General features: G+C 37.2%; 1 protein-coding gene across 1 annotated transcript in view; it reads right to left on the bottom strand.

Moving 5' to 3' along the window:
* SYNE2 (spectrin repeat containing nuclear envelope protein 2) overlaps positions 1-27,733 on the bottom strand; it is a 430,300-nt gene that overhangs the window by 116,161 nt on the left and 286,406 nt on the right. Inside the window, exons 71-82 of the mRNA XM_043984057.1 lie at positions 23,218-23,400; positions 21,110-21,235; positions 20,116-20,237; positions 16,295-16,433; positions 13,909-14,040; positions 12,172-12,324; positions 11,851-12,060; positions 10,602-10,703; positions 10,151-10,270; positions 5,731-5,931; positions 4,696-4,869; positions 130-261 (exon numbers count right to left, since the gene is read on the bottom strand). Coding sequence (XP_043839992.1) covers positions 130-261; positions 4,696-4,869; positions 5,731-5,931; positions 10,151-10,270; positions 10,602-10,703; positions 11,851-12,060; positions 12,172-12,324; positions 13,909-14,040; positions 16,295-16,433; positions 20,116-20,237; positions 21,110-21,235; positions 23,218-23,400 — 1,794 coding nt within the window. The remainder of the gene's footprint in view (positions 1-129; positions 262-4,695; positions 4,870-5,730; positions 5,932-10,150; positions 10,271-10,601; positions 10,704-11,850; positions 12,061-12,171; positions 12,325-13,908; positions 14,041-16,294; positions 16,434-20,115; positions 20,238-21,109; positions 21,236-23,217; positions 23,401-27,733) is intronic.

Below are 27,733 nucleotides of genomic sequence, written 5' to 3'. Positions count from 1 at the left end.
TCTGGGTACTAATAAAAACCATGTTATAAATGGTGTCCTGCTAAATTCAAAATAATCTTTAAAATGAAGCCACTCTGCAAAGATGAGAGGACAATTTTGCTTTTCAAAAATGTAAGCAGAAAAAAATACCTGATAAAATGAAATCCTTTCCATTAATCTTTCCTCTGTCTCTTCCACTAAACTTGTAGAAGGTAGGGAAGATCCAAGAATTTCTAGGTCTTTTTCAAGGGATTCATAGTTTTCATCAAATTCTTTCCATTCCTAGAGAATCAAAGAAAGTCAAGATAAGTAACAGTCCTTTTGTTCAGTGTTATCAGATCAACAAGAAAATCAATTTTAGAATAAAAAAATTTTTTACAAGACCAAACAAGTCAACATCAGCTTTAGCGAGTGTAAAGAATATATTGAATTCCTGGGGTAAATGCTTTATTTTTAATGGAAGATAATATAATTGTTCCTGAGGCCGAGTTTGAAAAAAGTTTAAATCCCAAGGTTGGTTACACTTGCTTTATTGTATAAAGAGTGATGTTTTCAAAGTAAACTCATGCATTAGAATCCACCCTTGCATTAAGATATGAAGAAACTTTTGAACTCACTTTAGAGATCTGCACATTTTAAGCTCATATATTTAGGGGAAATGAAGGACAACTTTTAACAGCTGATGTCTTCAACTACTCAGGTGTGCTATGTCACTTTTTTTTTAATTGCTTCCCAATTCAACTTTGTAGCTGGCCAGTTGGCATTCAGACTATTGTTTTCCCATTATGGATCCTTTTCACAAAATGGGGTTGAGGGGTGGAATGACAATTTGCTGAGCTTCATAAATACAAGTAGAGCGGTCCAGTGAACTGGGGCTCCATGGGTGTAAAGAATCACAGAAGGTCACATTACTACTGATATGTCACAAACTCAATATAAGACCATGTCAAATATTGGAGTATAAGATCATTAATTCTCTTATTTGATAGATCTTTCTCTCATTTCACTAACAAGGATCCAAAGGTTATAGTATAACTGGAGTGCTCAGAATATGATCCTCTGATTAGCAGAATGTTTTAAGTGCTATCACTTTATTTTTCTATTTCTACCCAAGTCTTGTTTTTTTTTTAGATGAGGCAATTGGGGTTAAGTGACTTGCCCAGGGTCACACAGCTAGTAAGTGTCCAGATTTGAACTCAGGTCCTCCTGACTCCAGGGCCAATACTCTATCCACTGTACCACCTAGCTGCCCCTCCAAGTCTTGTTAAAGAAAATCCTTCTAAAATGTATTTTTTCACTTTTTTGACTTTTAGTATATCCAGTTTATGGAGCATAATTTAATATTTCTTTGGCTGCTGAGAATCTTGCAATGCTATAGGAGACAATTCTTAACATAGATTCTCATTGCAGAACACAGACACAAAGTATATAGGAGTTTGAAATTAATTTTGCAAGGACCATGACATAGCTTGGAAGAAAGTATGTATTTATTATTTATTTATGTTTAATTATAACCCAAATTATGAATGGTTTCTTTAACTTCTTATATCTATCCCCTTCTTTCTATTCATGTAACTACCATCTTAGACTAAACTGTTATCACTTCTTTCATGTATTATTGGAATCACCTCCAATTGGGTTCCCTGACTTAAGTTTGTCCCCCACTTATCTTCTATGCAGCTGCTAAAGTAATAATTCTAAAGCACAGGTCTAACCATATTATTTCCTGGCTCAAAAAGCTTCAGTGGTTACCTCTTATAGGATATAATACAAATTCTTCAGTTATGCTAGTTCTCCAAGAGCATGGATGCTCCTTGAGAGCAAAGTACTATTTCTATTTTGTCTTTGTATCCCCACTACCTCCCACAGTCCCTGGAACACAGGAAGTACTATGCTTATTGATTTCACCAATGATGTCTCATAGCATGGAGATGGCCCTATTAGTTTAACGAAAATTCAAGAAGAATGCAAACTTTAGCAAGTGCAATAAAACTAGAAGGCCCTCTGGTATGGTCCAAGCAAAAAACTAGCCTAGATAAGTGCAGAGGTTTGCAAACAGCAGGCTAGTTACTAGTCAATGAATTTTCTGGCCATGGAAGCTTATGAAACACAGAAAAGTACAAAAGGAACTTTAGTCTCATATGGTGTCTTTCTAAATCCTACTGAAGGTACTAAGAATTATATAAATTTTAGATTATCTGTAAACATAAATTTAACTGTTGGTACTGTGTTAAATCTTTGTCCTATGGCCAACAAGTTGACAAACTTATTGTGGAGTTGAACCACGCAGATATTAACATTGTTATAAATGAAACCAGAAGGTCTATGGAAGTTGCAACTAAAATGGCTTACAGATTTGTCTGAGAGAAGTAGATACTTGTTTAAATGTTTGTTGAAATAAAGAAGCTGATGGAGTTACTTTATCTTCTGCCCCAAACATTAAGAAACATTTAAGGGATACTTAGTCATCTTGCTTTGCAATAATCAGAATGAGTATAAGTAAAAAGAAAAACTAAAGCAAGAAGACTACAATAAAGATAGCTATAGCTTTTGTGCTCACATTACTTGTGGAAGATAAAGTAATAAAATTCATTGAGGCATTTGACAAGATTCTCTAAGGTAAGTCAATATATGCTACTGTGAAGGTGGTATATGAGAGGATTGGGAAAACATATTGAAAAATATGGTTCGTATAAAAGCCCAAAGGCTTATAGATCACTTAGAAACCTTTTACCTATATATCATTAACACTTCCAGGAGACAATCAGAAGGCTCTGAACATGGTGATCAACATCTCAAAAAATAAAATTGATTACACTTTAATAGTCATGTCACTGACATATGCATTGCATTCTGAGATGAATGAGTTCAATTTGTGGTTATAGTCATTTAGAAATGGGAAAAATTATAAGAAATTAAATGAGATATAAAACGGGGAGACTATGATCAGTCAAGGAATTTGCTAGAATCATGAAGGATATTTTATGCAAAGTCCAAATAAAAGAAGCATGATGATTGTTAGATTTGGAATTAGGAAACGTTGTTCAGTCATTTCAGTTGTGTCTGACTCTCCACGACCTACTCCTTGTTTTTTTTTGGCAAAAATATTAGAATGATTTGCCATTTCCTTCTGCAGTTCATTTTACAGATGAAGAGAGTGAGGCAACAGGGTTAAGTGACATGCCCAGGGAGCTAGGAAGTATCTGAGGCTAGATTTGAATTTAGGGTCTCCTAACTCCAGGGCCTGTGCTCTATCCACTATGCCATAGCCCATAGAATTTGAAAGTCCTGGATTAAAATCCTGACCCTGACACCAGATAGGTGAACATCAATGAGTCTTTTCACGCTTCTGAGCCTTAAGCAACTTTCTAGGACTTGCCTATCAAGTTGTAGATAGGCTATGATCTGTGTCATTAACTTCTGACACAGACAAAAATCATAGTACCTTAACAGTTACTCTACACATAAAACAGTGTATGAATAGATACTATATTAGTACTATATTGTATATTAGCATATATTAGTATACTAATATTATATTAGTATATCAGCATACTAATTAATATGTCATGTTACTATATACTAATAACTACCTTGAATTTAAACCTCTTTCCTAAAGATGCAGAAAATTTCAATATGAGTTGGCATAGACGCAACTGTTTTCTTGAAGAATGACCCAATACTATTGAAAGACTTAATTTTGTTTATTCAAGCATAAACCCTGAAATTGTAAGATGGCATATTGTTCCCAATTTGTAGATGAAAAAAACAACTGAGGAACAGGGAAAGCATGAACAAGATATGCTTAGTGGATAAGTAGCACTCAGAGTTGGAACAAGATTCCAGATTATTCTTTCCTATTTTTTTAAATTGTTGCCTATTAATAAAGTAGGGCAGCTAGGTGGTGCAGTGGGTAGAGCACTGGCCCTGGAGTCAGAAGGACCTGAGTTCAAATCCAGCCTCAGATATTTGACATGTACTATATCTCTGTGGTTCTGGGTAAATCACTTAAGCCTGATTGCCTCAAAAATCCAGGGCCATCTCCAGTTGTCCTGGTGTATATCTTGCCACTGGATTCAGATGGCTCTGGAGGAGAGAGTGAGGCTGGTGACTTTGCACAGCCCTTCCTCATTTAAATCCAATTCATTTCAAGTCATGATATCTGTCATGGTCCTCTTTGAGAATGAAGGACAAACAACAACAATTGATAAAGTAGTTTGTTTTCTCTTATGAATAGGAACCAGTGATATAAAATTGGTCATCCCAGACTCAATATTGTGAAAATTAATAGAGTAATTTTTCATTTTTTTCCATAGGCATAGGGACTGAGCCCGTGACTTCATTGGTAGATGGAACTCCTTGATGAGTAATCTTCTGCTACCAATGCAGACCAATACTTTCTCTGCAACATATAACCTTAAAGAGCTATTTAGAGTCTTGACAGAAGTTAAGTGAATGCCGAGGGTGACACATCCAAAATGTGTTAGAATAGGACTCAGACTGAGGTCTTCCTGACTCCAAGGCCCTCTGTGTCATTTTCCCATTGATATTCCATATACTCCGTTATGGAATGCTATTATTACCATATCTTAATATACAGTAATCAGTTACTGCAATAGAAAACCAGCAATGTTATTAATGGTTCTGAAAGAATACATTTTGGAAACAAGCTCAAATTAGCCTTATATATTGATTCATCCTTATATAACAACATACCTGAAGCAAATTCTCCAGTTTCGTGCCATATTGATAAGCTTGTTGCTCCAGTAATTTTACTTCTTTTACCTTATCTGCCCAAAATGTCTCTTTATTTTGTAATAAAGAAGGCAGTGCTTTTTTAGAGTATTCTTGGATAAGAAAGACATCAGCAACAAGCTTCTGGAAAAAAACCTGTGAAAAGCAAAATGTTTTGGTTTTTCATATTTAAAGTTTGAGCTTCTGCTACATATAGTTAGTTTTCATTTTCATGAAAAGGACCCTCAAACTTTCTAACCCTATCTCTCATCTTAATGTAATCTCTCTCTTTCAGATGTATAACACTTTGTCTGAACCTCCCCATTCATACTTACGTCAATCTTTCTCGTATCATTGTCACCTGTACGGATGTCTTTCCTCCCAGTTAGATTGTTAGGTCCTTGTGAACAGCGTCTTGGCTATCTTTATATCCTTAAGACTTAGTACCACAGTGCCTCCCACAGAAGGTTTACTTAATAGTCTGTTGAACTAAATTTTTGAGCACTGTCAACAATATAACAACAATAATGAAATCTGACTGAGGGAGACTAAATCTCTGAAATCCAGTTGTACTTGCTATTTAAAATGCTCAGCATATTTCAACAGAACATCACATTTCTGTAGGTAATCACGACTGTTCTAAAGAGAGCTCTCTTCTGAATGTCCATAGTCCTGATCTCAGCTAGAAAGATATTCATGATAATGGGAGTGATATCATGTCATGACCCAAGAAGAGAATTTCCCTGATCTTGGTCCTGTAAGTCTAATACAAATTCCTGTACCAATAAAATGGTGCTGTGTGTGGATGAGTATGTGTGCATGCATGTGTATCTAGTGTGTGTGATATATACTATGACAACATCTACATTTCAGTTTTTTTCTTTATAAACAGGAAAATTCATGCAGATTCAGACCAAAAAAAAAAAACCAAAAAACGAGCTTTCAAAACTTTTCTTTACCTATATTCAGTTGATACATGAGAAGGAGATCTGGTCAGAATTACTTTCACAGCCTTACCTTGTGGTTTTGTAACTGAGCCTGTAAAGAAGCTTTACTTGTGGCTTGCCGTCGTTGGTCCTGACCAAGCTTTTCTTCCCCAATATTCACTAGTTCTGCCAGTCCTCGCAGCAACCCTTCCTGATGGTTTTCACTGATGAAAGGGCTGTTGAGTTCAGCATGCTTGGCTCTTAGGAGTCCCCACATGTCATCAAGGACATCCTAAAAAGATAAATCAAATGTTTTCAAATGAATTTTTTTGTTTGTTTTTGCGGGGGCAATGAGGGCTAAGTGACTTGCCCAGGGTCACACAGCTAGTAAGTGTCAAGTGTCTGAGACCAGATTTGAACTCAGGTCCATCCTGAATTCAGGGCCCGTGCTTTATCCACTGCGCCACCTAGCTGCCCCTAATTAAATTATTTTTTAAAGCACAACACAAGAAAACCACTAAGTCAACTTGAGAGCCTTTAACTACATATTTTTATTCAAACTCAATAAATATTTATTAAATACCTGTTATGGTATGCTGCTTAGCTGCTAGAGACATATGGATGAAAAATGATAGTGCCTGCCCTCAAAAAAATTAAAATCTAATGGAGCTAGAGTGTGTGTAGATAAGATGTAAGCAAAAAATAAATAACATACAAGATAAAATAGGGCAAAGGAAAGATCTAGACAAAATGTTATTAAAAATTTGAGGAGGGAGAGATCACTTTTAGCTGGAAGGATCAGGTAATGTTTAGTGGAGGAGAAAGTACTTGAACTAGAACTTGAAGGAAGAGAAAGATTTCAATAATCAGTCAAACAACATTTATTAAACACTTTTTATATGCCAAGCACTGGCAGAGATATAGAGGAAGAATGTGCTAGGCATGGAAAATAAGCATAGAGTTAGTAGAGGCTGGTATGTAGAATGTGGTTGTGAGAATAATGGCTGACCCACTATTATTATTAACAGCAATTAATAAGCCCAGAAGGCCAGAATAGGGGAAGAGAGCATGGCCCAAACTATGATCCAAAAGGGTAAACAGAGGATGCTCTTTTTTTCTAATTTAAAAAAAAATTTTTTTTTGGTGAGGCAATTGGGGTTAAGTGACTTGCCCACGGTCACACAGCTAGTAAGTGTTAAGTGTCTGAGGCCAAATTTAAACTCAGGTACCCCTGAATCCAGGGCCAGTGCTTTATCCACCGCGCCATCTAGCTGCCCTGAGGATGCTCTTTTAAGATCAAGCTAAATCAGGAGCTCTCATTAATCTTTTTGTGTCTGTCATGGAAACCTAGGGAAGACAGGTAAAAAATATGGGCCCCTTCTCAGAATAATGTTTTTAAATGCAAGAAAGAAAAGATATAGGATTAAAAGGGAAACCAATCATACTGAAATACTGTTATCAAAATATTTTTAACAAAAAAGTTCACAGAGGACAGGTTAAGAACCCCCTTTGTGAAGGCAGGATTTGGAACCCAAGGACATGATTTAAAGTAGAATAAAGATTTATAGAATCTGAATGATGTAGCTCTTCTTGGCAACATAATGATCCAAGACAATTACAAAGGACTCATGATGGAAAATGCTATCCACATCCGGAGAAAGAATTCATGGACTCTGAATGCAGATCAAAGCATACCATTTTTACTTTATTTTTTTCAAGGTTTTTTTTTTTCCCATTTTGGACTGTTTCTTCTTTCACAACATGACTAATATGGAAATGTTTTACATGATTGCACATATATAACCTGTATAAAATTGCTTATGAGGAAAGGCAGGGAAGAAGAAAAATTTGGAACTCAAAATTTTGTAAAAATGAATGTTAAAAATTGTTCATACATATAACTGGAAAAATAAAATTCTATTTAAAAATTTAAAAGACTTATAGACTCATAGATTTAGAGCTGAAAGAGAATTTAATGTCCAACTGCTCCAATCCCCTCAGTTTACAGATGATGAAAATGAGGCCCAGAGAAAGGTTAAATGACCTCCTCAAAGCTGGCAAATCACTAGAGAATACTACAGATGTAGTATAAGGCATCAATGAATGGAGTTTATCCCATGCAAAGAATCTATTTGAATAATAATGTCTTTTTAAGTCCAGTGGCATGCTAGCTATACTGTGGTTTTTCCTTAAGCTCTGTCTGCTGCTATGGGACTGGAAAAATAAAATAAAATATTGGTGTAAGAATAGGTTGGTAGAAGGCCAAAAAAAGACTATAAATGCCAGGCTGAAGAGTTTGTATTTCATTATAGAAGCAATGGAGAGTCATTAAAGACTTTTTAGTAATATTTTTTCCTAACAGTTTTAAGAACAACTTTGAGCAAGTAAGTCATTTTGACTATTATAAATATCCAAATTAACTACACAGGTTCTATGAAGGAACATGACATCTGCATCCAGAGAAAGAAATGATAAATAGAAATATGTGTAGGATGGTTTAACATATATATATAAATAAACATATATGTGTGTGTGTATTTGTGTCTAATGGTAGCCATCTCTAGTGCAGGGGCCAAAGAAAGAAAAAAAAGGAAAAAATGAAATTTACATGATAATTTTATTATATGTTTAAAAGGAATAGTAAGTTGATCATAATAGATTTGCAGTTTCATGTGCAATCATCTTTTTATTATACTATGTTATAGAAATGCTTGTATAAATTAGATTTTTAATTAAAAACTTTTAATTAAAAATAAAAACCCAATATTTTCCTCCAAGTACATGTAAAACAATTTTTAATATTTGTTTTTTGTCACTATAAGATTTTTTAGCAGGATGATATACTTTGATCTTAAATAGAGTAAGAAAATTAATTTGGTAAATGGATTGGTAAAATCAGGCACTATTTGGGAGGAAGAGAAACTAATTAGGAAACTATTACATTAGTAAAGGGACAAATAGTAGTAAAAGTTTGAACAAGAGTAGAGGCAGTGCAAATGAAGAGGAAGGGATTGATACGAGATATTATGTGTCTGACATTGACAGGGTCTGGCAATAGATTGAATATGAGTGGTGGGGTGAGGAAGAGTCAGAGATACCTCCAAAATTTTAAGTCTGGTGGAATGGGAAAGTAGAGGCATCAGGAATAGAAATAGATAATTTGGAAAGAAGGGTGGATTTTAGAAGGAACATGATGATTTGTCTTGGACATATTGAATTTGAGATCCTAGCACAATATCCACATGGAAATGTGACCAAATGGGAGTTGAAAATACAAGTTGACATTTGGGGACAGAAGAAGGAAGAAGGCTGCAATTGCAATTGCAGATAGATAATTATATAGTTGATATGTAGTAATCCTCTTCATAGAAATGATTATTGAATCCATAGGGGTAGATAAGATTTTCAAGGAAGATGAAATATAACAGAGTAATAAAAAGAAGGCCAAGGACAGAATTTTTTTTTCGGGGCAGTGAGAGTTAAGTGACTTGCCCAGGGTCACACAGGTAGTAAGTGTCAAGTGTCTGAGGCCAAATTTGAACTCAGGTCCTCCTGAATCCAGGGCTAGTGCTTTATCCACTGCACCACCAAGCTGCCCTCAAGGACAGAATCTTTATGAACATCTACACCTAGGAGGAGAATGACTTAGTAAAGGAGAGGTCAAACAGGTTAGAAGGGAACCAGAAAATGTTAGGTGTCCCAAAAGTCAAAGGAAGAGAAGCCTACCTTCAAGGAGGAAGGTAGGTTAGTAGTATTCAACATTATAGAAAGATCAAAGAAGATGAAGAATGAAGAAAGGCTCCTGCTTTTTTTGTTTAGGGGAAAAGGAAACCTTTAAAAATAGGGTGTTGGTGACCTTGGAGAACAATTACAGCAGAGTGGCAGAGACAGAAGACACATTCTAGGAGGTGGAGGATTTGAGGGGAAATTGAAACAGAATAGCTCAGTATTTCTAGAGCCTGAATAATGAAGGGAAGGCGAAAAGACAAAGGCTGATAGAGACTGAGGGCTTGTGGAGACAAGGAGGGGATAAGCATGTTATAGAAAAGCATTGCTACAGAGAAGAGGGGCAGGGCTAATAGGGTGGATAAATGTAGAATTGAATTATTCACTGTTGTATTGAAAATGTGAGGAGGCAGGGAGGCACGGAGGCAGACAGAAAGCATTAAGGTGGAAATGGGGACTTGAGGAAAGTTTAGAATGGATGATGAGGAAAAATGTGATAGGAATTAGAGATAAAGTAAAAGTTTGCCATTTCAGGGCAGAGGCCCAGATGAGGTTTATATAGTGTGAATTAGTAGTGGACCCAATTAGTGTGTTTCCTCTTAGAATATTTACCTCTAGGGGAAGCTAGGTAGCGCAGTGAATAGAGCACCGACCCTGGAGTCAGGAGTACCTGAGTTCAAATCCGGCCTCAGACACTTACCACTTATTAGCTGTGTGACCCTGGGCAAGTAACTTAACCCCAATTGCCTCACCAAAAAAAAAAAAAAAAAAAAAAGAATACTTACCTCTAGCTTGTACACTTCTTGGATTAAAACATAAGGTAAGTAAAGTCTTTCCCCTTCATCTCTCAGTTTTGCTACCTGGACCTCATAGTCTTGAAGCTTTACTGCATATGAATCTGCCTTCTAATGGAAAGATAACAGAATTTTTTTTGAGTTTAAATTTAATATTTTATTTTTTCCTCAATTACATGTAAAAACAAATTTAACATTTTCCCCCAAAATTTTAAGTTCTAGATTCTCTCATTTCTCTCTCCCAGGCCCCCCTCCCCTGCATTGAGAAAGCAAGCGATTTGACCATAGGTTTTACATATGCAGTCATACAAAACACATTTCCATGATAACATAGAACACTGAAGCAATTTTTTCTGAGAGTTCAAGGTAAATCAATAAGGACTCAGTGACTAAGACATAAGTCTAGGCTCAGGGCAGCTTGATTATAGTTCGATTTAATTACCTGGAGTTGTTCAACAATACTTTGACTACTAATTTCATTCAAGGAATGCTGTATTGAGGATTTTTTCTCAATTAGTTGATCATACAATTGCCTTACTTGAATCTGCAGGAAAAAAACCAAAAGGTATTGTAGAAAATAATAATCGAGCCTTATGGGTAATATAGATAATTAGGACAACATATTTAAACTGCAAAATAGTTGAGATGGAACAAAGTTGAGCTAATTCATTTTACCAAATCTCTTCCCCTGTCAAACACTATCTCACTTAAATCTATTTTCAACACACACATATATATATTTTGGGGGTGGGGCAGGGCAATGTGGGTTAAGTGACTTGCCCAGGGTCACAGAGCTAGTAAGTGTCAAGTGTCTGAGGCTGGATTTGAACTCGGGTCCTCCTGAATCCAGGGCCTGTGCTTTATCCACTGTACCACCTAGCTGCCCCTTCAAGACCTTTATAGAAAGAAATTATTATGGCATCCCTGAGTAACTCCACATCCCAGTTAACAGCTAACTTGGAAAAGCTTCATTAGCTCATATTCAAGTGTGAGATTACACAGACCACACACACACACACACACACACACACACACACACACACACACACACAGTGCATGTGATTTAACAGATATCTATACACACATAATATACACACACGTGATTTAACATATAATAAACTTTATATGTATACATACAGGCAAACATATAGACACACATCATATATACACACATATGTACATATGTATGTAGTATGTGATTTTAAACACCTACCAAACTGACATTGTCTCATCTATATTTCTGTTACTCCCCTCCACACCCTTTAAGCTCCCATCCATGTTCTTTATTTTCCCACCTCAGCCTTTAGCTTACACTTTCCCTAATTTCTTAAATGTCCTCCATTCTGCATTTTGCTTGCTAAACTCCTGTCTGTCTTTTAAAGCCCAAATGCCACTCAAAAACCACCTCTTTCAGAAAGCCTTTCTTGATCTCTGTGTTGGTAATGACCTTCCTCCTTGCATCACACACAACATTATTTTGTGCCTCACTTGTACTTAACGTGACATATTTGGATTATAGTTGTATTTTTACTTCATCCTCCTATGAGACATGGGATCAGGGATTATGACTTATCCAAACCTTGAACTCCTTTTGGCACCTAGTTCAGCGTTTTTATAGTAGACCCTTAATGAAATGTTTGTCGAATGAACGAATGAACAAACAAATGAATGAACAAATGAATGAATAGTACCTGATAATCACTATTATGGTCTAGCCCAGACTTCATGGATTGACTTCTGGAAGCAGCTGCAGCCTGAGTTTGCTCAAGTCGTGTTTGCAGGTTATTAAAGCACTCAAAGAATACACTGGAATTCTTTCCAGGGTGACTTATCAATTTCAAAAGATCATCCTTTTTGTTATTTATAGCTGAGTGAAGTTTTTGCAGTTCTAGAGACAGGGTCTATAATGGGGAGAAGAAAGAAGGAACAGTGAAGAGTGCCTGCTTACCAAGTGCACCAAGCCAAACAGCTGTATGGCAACAACCACATCTGGTACAGACAAGAGGACTAACCTCAAAGTGGGCCTGCTGCATGACAGCATCCTCTCTTGAGAAGCCAGAGGTCTGGAGCATCTCTTCCACAATGCTTAAACATTGACTGATACTCAGAAGGAGATCAAATATTTTTTTATCTAGATTTAGGGAGGGATCATCTGTCAGGCTTTCCTAAATCAAAAGAAGGAAAAAAGAAAAAAAATTTTTGTAGGCTTTTAATCTGTGAGGTGGAACAGCTAGGTGGCACAGTGGATAGAATACTGCATCTGGAGTCAGGAAGACCTGAGTTCAAATACAATCTCAGACATTTCTAGCTGTATGATCCTGGGCAAGTCACTCAACCCTGTTTGCCTCAGTTTCCTCATCTGTAGAAGGAGATAGAGAAAGAAATGGCAAACCACTCCAATATCTTAGCCAAGAAAACTCCAAATGGGGTCATGAAGAGACAAACATGACTCAACAAGAAGATAGTGGCTAGGTAATCAGGTCTGGACCTGTGATTTCAATGTTATGTGGATGAGTAAATTCCCTCTGCCAACACAGGTTGGCATATTCTTTTAATTCATAGTCTTAGAGAGTTGCTAGGGCATTGAGAGGTTAGGTGACTTGCCTATGGTCACAAAGCCAGTATGTATCAGAGCTAGAACCTGAACCTAGCTCTTCTGAGCTCTGGGGCCAGCTCTCTATTCACTATGCCACAGTATTACCAAGCAGCTAATGGGATAAAATATTAATAACAACAACAATAATAATAACTAGCATTTATATAGCATCAATTATGTGCCAGGCACTATGCTAAGCACATTATGAATATCTCATTTGCCCTGAGGCACACAGAGCTTAAGTGACTTGTCCAGGGTCACAATAACTAATAAGTGTCCGAGGCCAGATTTGAACTCAAGTCTTCCTGACTCCAGGCCTGGTGTTTTATTCATTGTGTATGACCTAGCTGCCTCAAGTTAAAACTTAGAGTTAATTGAGCTCCTTAAAAATTGGTGTTAAGGCCTAATGTAAATTAACTATGCATTTCTCTGAGCACATGTACACATTTTTTAGATAGGTGAGATCAAGTTAAAATCTTGATGAGCAAAAGGATTCATAAAAGGATAATTTGTAGGGGTCTGTGCGGATGGATGGATGGATGGATGGATAGATAGGTATAAAAATATATGTTAGTACCAAGAAGTAGACAATCCAAATTGTCCTGTTGATATTGAAAGGGAGCAATTTTTTTTAAAATGTACTGATTGTATATAAGTATATAAATGCCTTAGATTATCTTTTATCATCAACTGTTGGAGTTTCCAGTCACCTTCCCCCTTCCTCACTCCAATCTCCCGCAGTCCTGCTTAACTGCTGAAAAAGCTTGTTTTCTACCCCACATGGAAGAAATAATAATCACTTAGTAGTCATAAGATTCTCTCCCTCTCTCCCTCTCTCGTCTAATTTTGTGAATGTATTTTGTTGTTGTTTAGTCCTTTTTCAGTCATGTCTGACTTTCTGCAACCCCTTTTTGGGATTTGCTTGGCAAAGATACTGGTGTGGTTTGTCATTTCCTTCTCCAGCTTATTTAACAGATAAGGAAACTGAGGTAAACAGTGCTATGTGACTTGTTCAGGGTCACATAGCTAGTAGGTGTCTGAGGTCAGATTTGAATTCAGGAAGATGAGTCTTTCTGACTCCAGGCCTGGCATTCTCTTGATCGAACCACTTAGCTATTCCATACATTGTGAATGTCTATCATGTGGCTTTTACCTGTGTGTGAAGAACATTTGCTTCTTGGCTTAAATCCTCAAGTTGAGAAGTATAAGTTTTCAATTCCTCAACTGTTGGAGACCTAACATTATGCACAGGCACCATTGGGAGAAAATTCACATTTGCAGCAATCTGTAAAGAAACATAGTATAGATACTATACACATATTCATATATGTATATATATACACATGCGCGTACACACACACACACACACACACACACACACACAGCATGGTTTCTATCCAATCACAAGAAAACCATGGATTTAAGGGCACTTTCCACATATACTTTAGAACATGCTTAAGAAGTTATGAATAGACTTGATTCAGTGTTTCTAGGTTTCTGAGATATTAAAGTGGTGATGAATCTCAATAACAGAAAAGAAAATAAACCACTCATGTAGATGGATGCCTGCTCAATTCAAATATACAAACATTTAATAAGCACTTTGCATGAATAAGGCATTATGCTAGTCCCTGGGACTAAGAAATGACAAATAATAAAAATGAAATAGCTCCTGTCCTAAGAATCTACCCTTTTTTTTGGTGGGGGTGTGGTCTTTTCCTGTGATTTTATCACTGTAAGGTGAGTCCCTGGGAAGGGGACTTCCTACACCTGTGTAGAATACCTGATCAGAGAGGTACATCGCATGTGCAGAGGTAGATCTCCCTGACTGAGGGGCAGGTTTGTATCTGCAATGATGCCTCTTTATTCTCCTATATTCTCCATATTTTACAATATAGTGTAAAAATAAAACAGTTCAGATTGCAACATTGAGTTTTAGAGGGAGAACTATTTGATTTCTTTCTTTTCTTTCTTTTTTTTTTTTTGTGGGGCAATGAGGGTTAAGTGACTTGCCCAGGGTCACACAGCTAGTAAGTGTCAAGTGTCTGAGGCTGGATTTGAACTCAGCTCCTCCTGAATCCAGGACTGGTGCTTTGTCCCACTGAGCCACCTAGCTGCCCGCTGATTTATTTCTAATGTTAAATGTTCTCTAAGTAGGAAAATGTCCTTATAAACAGAATCAGAGTCTGAACATGGATATCTGGCATTGGGAAAAGTGTAAAGCACATGACAGGACTTGTAACATGGAGAGACTAAGCCTCAGTTCTGACCAACAAGCCTGGCTCAAGCTGTAGACCTTGGTGAGAAAGAGTATTGGTTTGGATAGGAACCCAACAGAGGCTGTCACTGAAAGGCAGGATTAATGGAACTTGCAATGGCCCTAGGAAGCTGCGTTGTTGTTTAGACATTTTTTCAGTCATGCAGGACTCTTCATGACCCCATTTGAGGTTTTCTTGGCAAAGATAGTGGTTTGCCACTTCCTTCTCTAGCTTATTTTATAGATGAGGAAGCTAAAGCAAACAGGGTTAAGTGACTTGCCCAGGATCACACAGCTAGTAAGTGTCTGAGACTAGAAGATGAGTCTCACTTCCTGACTCCATGATCAGCATTCCATCTACTCTTCCACCTAGATGTTCTAGAAAACTGTGGGTGAGAGCAAAGAAAGCCTATCACTCAGTCTGTCTTCTTTCTGACACTCCTGGCTCAACAGAGTTTTCTATGTTTATGGAGGTATTTCCTTCTCATGTAATGCATCAGTATAAGGTTGGGTTGAAGTTTTAAATGTGCAAACATGATGGTTCATACCTCATGATTTCTTTTCTTTTCTTTTTTTTTAGTGAGGCAATTGGGGTTAAGTGACTTGCCCAGGGTCACACAGCTAGTAAGTGTTAAGTGTCTGAGGCTGGATTTGAACTCAGGTCTTCCTGACTCCAGGGCTGGTGCTTTATCCACTTTGCCACCTAGCTTCCCCTCCCCCCCCCCCCATGATTTCTTTATGAGATGTGAACCAATTGAACTGCTTCAATGATTAATTGACCAACAGATTGGCTACATCTCTGGGGGCTTTATAGAACCAGATGAGTTACAGCAGAAGTTTGTGAAGCAGCCTATGAGCGTGGCCATCCAGTTTAGCTAGCCAATCAGCTATTCCTTTCTTTCTTTCTTTTTTTTTTTTTAAATTTATAAAGAATAAAGAAGCTGTTGCTATGTAAAGAAATCACAGGGTACAAGAACCATACTGTCTGGACATTTAAAATTTCATCAGGACCTTATAGTTCAATTACATTAACTGAAATGGGAATGTATAACAACCCCACATTCTTATGGTAACAGGTCAAAGCTAGATACAGTTAGAGTGAGTTCTTTGGACAGGAATAAATTCCCCGGCAAACATTTTAATTTCAATCAGATTGTTATAAAGAGCTGCCACTCAGCTATACAGAATTCACTAACTTTTCTTCCAGGAAATAACTTGCTTTGGAAAGGGGGTGCGCCAAGATCCTGACAAGGGCTGAATTGTGCTTGGGGTTCAGACTGACCTGATCATCCATGGGCTGAGGCGGAGGCAGCTTCTCCTTTGATAGCTCCTGAAGCAAATATTGCCATTTGTCTTCACTTTGCTCCTGAGATGGTAGAAATGACACTGGGGATCTATTTCTGGAGTGAGATGCTCCAGGGCTTTTGAAAAAGGCAGAAGGTAGGAAAATAATTGGCATGTAAAGTATTATGCTACATGGCACAGTCTTTTAAGAAGTCATTTTGCTCAAAGGAACATTCAAAGAACCCAAGGTTCTTGTCAACACAAGCTATTCCAATCATGACACTATTTACTGTCCAACAATTTTATTTTGTGTTTCATCTATTTTACACTAGAATAAGCTTATGCTTTTTTTTAGTGAGGCAATTGGGGTTAAGTGACTTGCCCAGGGTCACACAGCTAGTAAGTGTTAAGTGTCTGAGGCCAGATTTGAACTCAGGTACTCCTGAATCCAGGGCCGGTGTTCTATCCACTGCGCCATCTAGCTGCCCCTTATTTTTAATTAAAAAAAAATATTCACTAGCTACTTACTACCTTCCAGCATTGTGCTAAATGCTGCAATAGTAACTGATATAGCACTTTCGGATTTGCAAATCACTTTCCTCACATCAACTCTGTAAGAGAAGTAGTACAAATATTATTTCTATTTTACCAATATATTTACACAATGCATTACTGTTCTGTTCATCTTTTAAAAATATCATGGACCACACAAATCAAGAACATAGAGATCATTTAATCAGTGCAGTGCTGATGGAAGGATCAATAATTATTACCATAACATCTTCAGATTCTTATAATATATTCAAATACGAAATTGTTGAATCTTATAGTACAAAGACAAAAATGAGTCTTACAATTTACCCCAATCCCTATTCAAATAATGAATCCTGCCTAAAACCTGCTCAGCCTCTTCTTAAATATTTCTAGTAGCAAGGAGTTCATTACTCCCTGGGATAGTTCACTCTGTTTTTGAATAGCCTGAATTATCAGCAGATTAAAAAAAATTTTCCCCTTTATGTTGAGTGAAAATCTGTTATCCTGGCCTGTTGTTGTAGAAAGAGGGCTAGACTTTAAGTCAGAAGGTCTGAGTGTGTGTGTGTATATGTATATACACACACATACATATATATACACACATGTAAACACATATATACCCTCTGACCAAGCATGTGTATGTATATACATACATATAACATATACACATATATCTAATATTTTATTTTTTCCCCAATTACGTGTAAAAATGTTTAATATTCGTTTTTTCAAATTTTGAGTTCCAAGTTTTCTCCTTTTCTGACTCCCCATTGAGAAGACAAGCAATTTCATATAGGTTATACATGTATTATCATGCAAAACACATTTCATATTAGTCATGTTGGATCATTGTCTTGATCAGAGTAGCTAAGTTATTCACAGTTGATCATCATACAGTATTGGTGTTACTGCGTACAATGGTCTTGTTTTGCTCACCTCACTTTGTATCAGTTCACGCAAGTCTTTCCAGTTTTTTCTCGGAGCACCCTGTTTATCATTCCATCATAATCATATACCACAACTTGTTCAGCCATTCCCCAACTGATGAGCATCCCCTCAATTCTCAGTTCTTTGTGACCACGAAAAGAGCTGCTATAGATATTTTTGTACATAAAGATCCTTTTTCATTTTTGGTTTTTATCTCTTTGGGATACAGAGCTAGTAGAGGTTTTGCTTGGTCAAAGGGTATGCATGATTTTATAGCTTTTGGTCATAGTTCCAAATTGCTCTCCAGAATGGCTGAATCAGTTCACAACTCCACCAACAATGCATTAGATATTTGTCATCTCAATATTTGTCATTTTCCTTAGAGAGTGTGTTTTAAACCCAGCTGTGTCATGTAAAAGCTGTGGCAACTTGAGTAAATCATCTAATCTCTCTGGTTCTTAGAATCTTCATCTATAAAATGAAAGGGTCAGGCTAAAGTCCCTTCAAACTCTCTGATCCTATCCTTTTACCTACTGCTTGAATTTGGGACAATCAGAGCAAATTAAATCTCTATGATAATCCTTCAAATAGTCTAAGGCTACTAACATCTCCTACTTAAAAATTTTATTCTAGAGTAAATGTTCCCATTGCTTCAAATTAACGGCACATAGAATGGTTTCAAATCCCCTCAACATCCAGGTTACCATCTGTACAATTGTAGTCGGTCTCTGCTCTTTTTTGGTCTCATAATTTTATATATAGATTTTTCATTTTTAAAAAATTTGTTCCCATTGGTGTAGGGAACTGCCTTTCTCTAACAGCTGTAGATCAGCTATTCCTCCGCAACTTTGTCGCAGAAACATGCCTGGGGCCACTTTGAAAGGTGAAGTGACTTGTCTGTTGTCATAAGGACAGCACTTATCAGCTGCAGGACTAGAGCCCAGATGATCCACCCTCTTAAAGGCCAGCCATTTATCCACTATCCATTTTTTTCACAAGTCTATATTCTTCCACATTTCATACACCATGCACATAGCATATACTTAATAAATATTTATTGATTGAATTGAATTCTTATTTTTCATTCTTTACTGGGAAGGAGTTCTCCATTATGCTGCCATCAATAGAGATTATTTTCTTCAACTGTTTCTTTTCTTTTTTTTTTTTTTGGTGAGACAATTGGGGTTAAGTGACTTGCCCAGGGTCACACAGCTAGTAAGTGTTAAGTGTCTGAGGCTAGATTTGAACTCAGATTCTCCTGAATCCAGGGCTGGTGCTCTATCCACTACGCCACCTGGCTGCCCTCAACTGTTTCATTTTACAAATGAGAATTCATTTTGCAGAGGAAGCCCAAAGAGTCAGTAGGTTGATAAACATTTATTAAGGGGCCAGGCACTGTCCTAAGCACTAGGGATACAAAGAAAGGTAAAAGACAAGAAACTGCACTCAAGAAACTCACAAACCATTAGGTGTACACACCATACAAATAACTCTGTACAAAAATGCTGTATGAAAAAGGTGAACTTATTCTCCCAAGCTCACACAAGTAGAAAGTATAAGAGTTAGGGTGAAAACATAGGCCAAACCAAATGTTCTTTCCACCAACACTTCATTGTCTCCCACTGCTAATACAGCTTGTTTAATTGGCTCCTCAGCCAGTTCAGAAAAATAAGTTCTTTCTAGTTTTTTGTTGTTGTTGTTAATAATTCAACTGTAAACATCTTTGTATAAATAGGCCTTTTTTTCTTTTAAAAATCACTGTCACTGTTCTCAATAAAAGGATCATAGACTGAGCTAGAAGGGACCTTAGAAGCACCAAGTCCAACTCTTCATTTTACAGATGAGGAAACTGAGGCACAGAGAAGTTAAAATGTTTAACACAAGGATTTGAATTCAGATCTTCCTAATTAGAAATGTAGTGCCTTATCTATATAGACCATTAGCCTTGAAGCCAGGAAAACCTGGGTTATATCTTGCTTCTCACACATTCTAACTCTGATCCTGGTCAAGTTATGTAACCTCTCCCTGTCCAAGGTAAACCTTTAAGGCAATGATTGACATAGAAATTGCTGATGTGCATTGGTGCAGAAAAGGTGTTTCCACACAGGGAATCCCCCATCCCATGATGAAATCACAGATCCAGAAATTAAAAAAAAATGAAGCTAAAAGGTATGGCTAACTTCATGGCTCTTACTGCATGTCACCAGATTCTTTTCTAGAAAGATTCTATCAATTTAAATAGTGACCAAGAATGTACAAATGTATTTGTGTGCCCAAAGCCCCACGAAGCATAGGCTTTATCATATTTAATTATTTTCGTTAGTCTATTTATATCCAAATCTTTAAAAGAGTTTATACCTTACAACTGATTCCTGGGTTTTATTGTCATCCTGTTGATCCTGCTGGTGCCACATTTTCTCAGCATGAGTTTCAATGAACCTGATGAGATCCTTCTGTTCACCTGGTTTTAACTCTAAAGCCTATGAATGAACAAAGATAAAAACATTTACATCAGTCATACATGTCATGGATCTACAAGCTACCCTCTCTGTTGATGCTGCTGGGATAGTGAATTCTGAACTAATTTTGTGTTTTCAGTATCATAGCTCATAAGTTATGAGTTAGTCACAAGTTATTGTGAAAGTTTCCCCACCACAAGCCCTTCTAAGGCCCATATGAAACACACATATACATTATTGTGCCAGTCATATTTCTGAAATATAATATATAGGAATAAATGAAGTACTCATCTTAACCAATATGTTTTGATGGAAAAAAGCAATAAAATAGTCACATTTAAAAAGTTCCCAATGGAGATATTGGCTCAGTTTGCATTCAGTAGCACAGTAACCAAAGAACAAAAAAACAGTCACTAAGAATAATAGATTCCATCAAAGATGTAGTTGAAATTATTGGTGATGAGACAGAATAATAATAAAAAATAGCACTGATATATTGTGCTTTAAGGTTCCTGAAGAAGTTTACAAATATCTTATTTGAATCTCACAATAATCCTGGAGGCTGAGGGTAATGCTATTACCATTCCCATTTTGCAGATGAGGAAACTGAAGCAGGCAGAGATTTAGGTGACTAATTTAGGGTCACACAGCTAGTACATGTCTGAGGTTTGACTTGAACTAATCTCTTCCTGATTACAGGACCAAGGCTTGTTATATTGTGCCATCTAACTAGCTGCAAATCCCTGGGTACGAATGCAGATAGACCCCACTTTCCCTCCCAAGTCACGGAAACAAATACACCAATACCAGCTTCATATTTAAGGGTAAAGGACCATTTCACATAGAAAAGATTATTTTTGTGCTTCATTATTTTGTGAAAGGGCTAAAATTACCTGTTGCTGGAAGCATTTTTGTCGGCCGAAGAGTGGGCTTTCAAATACAATAGATTCAAATATAGGAGATATGTCTGACTGGAGGACTTTTCGATCCTCTGAAGGTTTCTTTAGAGTGTTACTTCGCTGTAAAAAATACAATAATGATAAATTATTCACTTACACAGAATGAACCACTTCATTTCAATTCTTCACTAATGGAACCATTTAATATAGGGGGAAAACCTTTATCTGAAGTAAACTACTGCATTCTTTATTACCCTTATATAATGTGCTTATTTCATAGCATTAAAAATTCATCTCATTAAGTAAAATGGACATATTTTTTCTCTCTTCTACCTAATTCCTCTGAATAAATTCCTGAGAACCAGAAATTCCTTGTCTTTTTTCTTTTAAATATAAAAAGACAAAAAAGCAAAGAAGAAAGGAAAAGAAAAATCACTGATAGAATAGCGAGCCTATAAATTTAAACTTACTATGAAGACAAATCAGAAAATAATAAAGTTGAAAAAACAAAGAAACTTAGCCAGCTTGACCATATGCTTTATTAGGGTATAGCTTCCTTAAATAGACTTTGAGCTGTTTGCAGGCAGGTGTTAAGAGTCTAGGATTGATGGCAGGGAAGGTACAGCTGGGTATCTGTAATTACGGGGAGACAAAGTGGTCCTCAGTGCCCAGTTATATCTTAGGCCTAGTTAGGAAGCTCTGGCAAGTACTTTTATGGCTGGTATTAAAAGTTAGGTGGTAGAAAATGGGCCCTATTAGATGGTATGTCTAATATTTACTTCATGTTTTAAACATCTGCAAAGTGCTTGATATACTTTATCTTGTATGAACTTCACCACAACCCTGTAAGGTAGGGGCTATTATCCTCCTCACGTTAGGTTAAGTGACTTGCTAAGGGTCACACTGTGGAAAGAGTAAATTAAAAGGAATGAGTTTGTGTAAGAGAGACCATGTGAGCTGAGATGTGAAGGACGTGAAGTTTCCACTCATGCGAATGTATACAGGAGGGACCAGCTTGGGGTTCTAGTGACCTTCCTCTATGCAGCAGAACCAATACTAAAAGACAGTTAGGTAGTGCAGTAGATAGAGCACTAGGCCTGGAGTCAGGAAGACATGAGTTCAAATCCAGCATCAGACTCTGGGCAAGTGATTTAACCCTCTTTACCTCAGTTTCCTCATCTGTAAAATGAGCTGGAGAAGGAAATGGCAAACCTCTCCAGTATCTTTACCAAGAAAACCCCAAACAGATTCATGAAGAGTTGGATATCACTAAAGAACAAAAACACAGAGTGCCTTGAGGACTCTTCAGCCTCTTTTTCTTTACCCACTGTTTAGTACAGTGTCTGGCACATAGTAGGTGCTTAATCAATATTTATTCATTGATTGAAATATAGGTTTAACATGTACTAGTTCTGTGATGCTGGGTAAATCCTTTAACCTCTCATTGAATCTTCTGAGATCTTTAGTTGCTGAGGTGATGACCTGAATTGGGTAAAGGTAATTTTCTCATTGAAGGAGCTCCTCACACCATCACAGTTCTAGTCTCTAAACTATGCCCCCAGGTGCCTTGTGTTAAGTACCAAAAGACATTCTATGAACTGAATTTGTTGACATGAACTTAAAAGGCACAAAAGTATGGTTTTGGACTGTGCATGCCTATTCTTATTTTTTTATGGCAATACCCAAAAGGCATTTGAGGCATGTGCGTATTTAAAAGTAGAGCAAGCTAGATAGATACTTTGTGTTGATAACATTTAGAAGCAAATTATAAAAGTACTAGAGGAAACATTCAAGGCAAATTTGTTGAAACTTGAACAAATTCAATATCACTTTATTGCCATTGTGGCTATCACTGGCTTCACTTGAAGAACAACCTTTGTTTGAGGCAGACTTTGCTAAGAAGTTTGAAGTTGAAATTGCATTGTAGGATTAAAACCATATGTCAATATTCTGGTTCATACTTTCCACTTGGAGTACGAAGGGATCTACTTGTTCATTAACATTTTTTTAGTTGGAATTGACTCAAAAGCATAAATCAGAGGGTTTTTTTCCCCTAATGGCCTTATCAAATATGGATATTGATACATTTGTGTCTATTTTACCTGCTCCTCACTGTATTTGTCCTGCAGCATCACCTGGACTTTTTCCAAATTGCACTTCACAGCTTTTAGTTTCAAGGAGAGCATTTCTGCCTCTTGTTGGGTGCTTCCACTATTTCCTAGACCCTGATCTCTGCAGTTCTCCAATAAGGAAGACACTTTGTGCTCAATCTCTGTTAACATGGCCTAGGAAGAAAAAAAAGTGTTTGATTATTCACCTTTAAGTTCTTCATGAAGTTCCATGTCCACTCGTCCCAGAAAACAGCTCAGATTTGATCTAACCTGATTTAAACGGATTTGATCGCATTTAAAAATGAATAAATACATAAAGGGGCCTTGAGCAATCCTTTCACCTGTTCCTCTGCTTCTGACAAGACTGTGCTAAAACCATTCCCTGAAGACAACTTTCTTTTTCTTAAACTTCAAAGGGAGATTCCTCAAATATCATTGATAACCCATTCTAGTAGCTGTCAAAATCATTTTTATACAGATTAGAACCAGAAGGGACCTCAGAGATAATATTTTTAAAAAAAAATTATTTATTGGGGGTGGCTGGTGGCGCAGTGGATCCTGGAGTCAGGAGTACCTGAGTTCAAATCCGGCCTCAGACACTTAACACTTACTAGCTGTGTGACCCTGGGCAAGTCACTTAACCCCCAATTGCCTCACCAAAAAAAAAAAAAAAACAAAACCAAAACGATTTATTTATTTTAGTTTTCAACATTTGTTTAGATAAGATTTCCAATTTCCAATTTTTCTCCCTCCCTCCCCCCTCCCCTAGACAGCAGGTAATTTGATATAGGTTATATATATATATATATATATATATATACACACAAAAACACATATATACATAAAACATTAAACATATTTCTGCATTAGTCATGTTATATGAGAAGAATCAGAGCAAAAAGGAAAACAACAGCACCAAAAACAAAAGAAATAGTATGGTCCAATCAGCATCCATATTTCACAGTTCCTTTTTTTCCCCCTGGATTTGGAGAGCCTTTTCCATCATGAGTCCTTTGGAACTTTCTTGGTGAGAAGAATCTAGTCTATCACAGTTGATCAACACATAATGTTGATGATACTGTGTACAATGTTCTCCCCTCAGAGATAATCTTAACCAATCCCCTAATTTTACAGATGAGGAAATTGAGGCCGTGAGAGGTTAAAGTGACTCATCCTGACTAATATAGATAATTAGTGCAGCTAGGTAGTAGTGTAGTAGAGTAACTGGGTGGTCCAGTGGATAGAGCTCTGAACCTGTAGTCAGGAAGATCTGAGTTCAAATTTGGCCTTAGATACTTTCTAGCTATGTGACGTGGGCAAGTTACTTAGCCCATATTTGCCTCTTGCTGTCTATCTGTCTATTTATCTATGTATCTATCCATATATTTCACATAGACATATATATACTTACATGTACATATATATTTATGGGCATCTAGGTGGCACAGTGGATAGAGTGAAGGGCCTAGAGTCAGGAACACCTGAGTTCAAATCCAGCTTCAAACACTTACTAGTTGCGTGACCCTAGGCAAGTCACTTACCCCTTGTTTGCCTTCGTTTCATCTGTAAAATGAGCTAGAGAAGAAAATGGCAAGCCACTCCAGTATCTTTGCCAAGAAAACCACAAATAGGGTCTTAGTCAGATATGACTGAAATGACTGAACAATAACAAATACACACATTATATAAATATATATGTGTGTATATATATAGATAGATATCTTCCCACTATAAAGTGGGGCTAATAATAGTGCTTATCTCACCGGATTGTTATAAGGATTAAATAAATGAGTCCCCGGCACATAGTAAGTGTTATATAAATACTATTATTATTGTTGTTATTGTTATTTTTACTGATCTAGTGCTTTTTCCAAATCTGCCCTTCCTAACATCTAATCTAAATCCCTCCTGTTGCAATTAAAGCACTTAGAAACAAGGCTAAGGAGCAGCTGTTTCCATGCAACCACCCTCAAAGCTTATAAGGAAGGTTCTTTCTCATTATCATCAGTCTTTTCTTTTTCAAGCAAAACAAGTATGCAAAATAACAGACCCCAGGAAAAAAAACTGAAAATTGATGTACTTTTCTGATGACATAAGGGACTGAACACACAGGCCTAAAAATAATCCATCTTGGTTAGTCTCCTAGTGAGTTATCGTCATATTTCTACTCAACAGATCAGGTTTGTAACCTCCTGGGGCCCAGGAAACCAAGCAGCCATGTCAACTACCTATGCTCTAGGGCATATACCATCAGCAGCTACTTGGGAGCAGAACATAGCTCTGAGTCTGCTATACAAATTCCAGTAGTTCTCGTTTGTGCCCCAAAATGTCACAGACAGCTTTCATAAGTTCAGTTATAGTGCCTAGCAGGTTCTGGTATAGATCTACATAGTATAAAAGGTGCTTAATAAGTATTTATTGCATTGTTAGGGTTTTTTAAAAATAGATTTCTTTTTGAGTGGTTTATGTAAAAGTACAATTCTTTCTTTTTTTTTTTTGCAGGGCAATGAGGGTTAAGTGACTTGCTCAAGGTCATACAGCTAGTAAGTGTGAAGTGACTGAGGCCGGATTTGAACTCAGGTCCTCCTGAATCCAGGGCCGGTGCTTTATAAACTGTACCACCTAGCTGCCCCCAAAAGTACAATTCTTTGAAGGAATATTGATGGCCAAATATACAATTGCCACATTGGCACCAAAGATGTCACCTTGATTTTTATGGCTCCCAAATGAATGAATGAATGAAAAAGCATTTATTAAATGCTTACTGTGTGTGAAGCATTGGGGATCAAATTAAAAAGTAAGACAACCCATCTCTCAAGGTGCTCACATTGTTATAGAGGAGACAACACCAACATGTATGGGAGGTTTCAACTGCAAGACAGAAGGAGGGGCAGCTAGGTGGCACAGTGTATAGACAACTGGCCCTGGAGTCAGGAGTACCTGAGTTCAAATCTGGCCTCAGACACTTAACACTTACTAGCTTTGGGACCCTGGGCAAGTCACTTAACCCCAATTGCCTCACTAAAAAAAAAAAAGTGAGAGAGAGAGAGAAGGAAAGGTCCCATGCTCCTTGAAGTAAGATGTCAAAGCAGATGGTACCGATAAAATCATATCAGTCTCTGATTTTGAACCACATGACAGTGCCAAGGACTTGTCAATGGCTCACTCAGTGAGTTCTGGTCTCATCCATTTTTATGGTAAACTCATTGTTAAAACTCTCGATTTGAAGTTCAAGTTTCAAATCTTAGTCCTGCTACTTGCTACCTGGGTGAACTTGTACAAGTCATTGAATCTCTTTGGACCTCTTTTTAAACTGCAAAATGAGGGGGTTGGACTGGATGGCCTCACAAGTCTTTTCCAAACTTAAATTCTATTCATTCAAGTAGCCATATGGTCACAAGTTAAAATGGATCCCATGCAGAGCAGAGCAGAGTCTCCCTGTGATCTGCCCTGTTTAAATGATATAGAAAACTATCATCTGCACATTGCCTGGCACATAGGAGGTGCTTCAAAATTGCTTAGTGACTTGACTTGCTGAATTCTGAGTGACATTTGTAAAGATAATCATAAATTGGAGCATATCAAAAGGAAGGCAAATCTCTGAGGTCCACGGCATATGAGGATCATCTGAAGAAAGTAAGGATTTTTAGCCTTAAGATGAGAAGTCTTGGGGATGGGGGCATCTTATTGCTGTCTTCAAGTATCAGAAGAGGTGTTGTAAGCTGGCAGACCAATTATCCTCATTCAGCTTGACCCCAGTGGGCAGAACTAAATGATCCATACAGACAAGCAGTGCAGTGGAGAAAGTGCTGCATGTGGAGTCAGGATGATCCCTTCAGATTCTGCCTTATCTGTATGATCCTGGGCAAGTCACTTATCCTATCACAGCCCCATTTTCCCTATCTATAAAATGGGAAAAATAACAGCACCTACCTCACTGAGTTGTAGTGAGGATCAAATGAGAGAGCATATGATAAGTGTTTTGCACAAACCTTAAGCACTATATAAATGATAGCTATTATTATTGGGTTTTTTTTGTTTGTTTGTTTTTTGTTTTTGTGGGGCAATGGGGGTTAAGTGACTTGCCCAGGGTCACACAGCTAGTAAGTGTCAAGTGTCTGAGGTCGGATTTGAACTCAGGTCCTCCTGAATCTAGGACCAGTGCTTTATCCACTGTGCCACCTAGCTGCCCCCTATTATTGTTATTATTATCTTTGTTCCCACATCTTCACATCTCTGAATCAACCTTTCCAGTTCCCTAAACTTACTCTTACGTAACATGGTTTTGAAGCTCCTCACCAATATGGCCATATTTGTCTGAACACACATTTCAACTATTCTAAAATGGGTGGTACAGAATGGAACGCAATATTCAAGATATGTTTGTTGGTCTGTTTGGGTAACATATAATGGACCTATCATCTCCCTCTTCTGGATACTAAATCTCTCAATGCAACACAAGAACAAGTTAGTTTTCTGTCTGTGATACAACAGAACTCTAAACCTC

The sequence above is a fragment of the Dromiciops gliroides genome, chromosome 2 (assembly GCF_019393635.1).
Source record: "Dromiciops gliroides isolate mDroGli1 chromosome 2, mDroGli1.pri, whole genome shotgun sequence".
Taxonomy (NCBI): Eukaryota; Metazoa; Chordata; class Mammalia; order Microbiotheria; family Microbiotheriidae; genus Dromiciops; species Dromiciops gliroides.
Note: the sequence above shows the minus strand (reverse complement) of the source record. Positions and strands in the feature narration are given on the sequence as shown.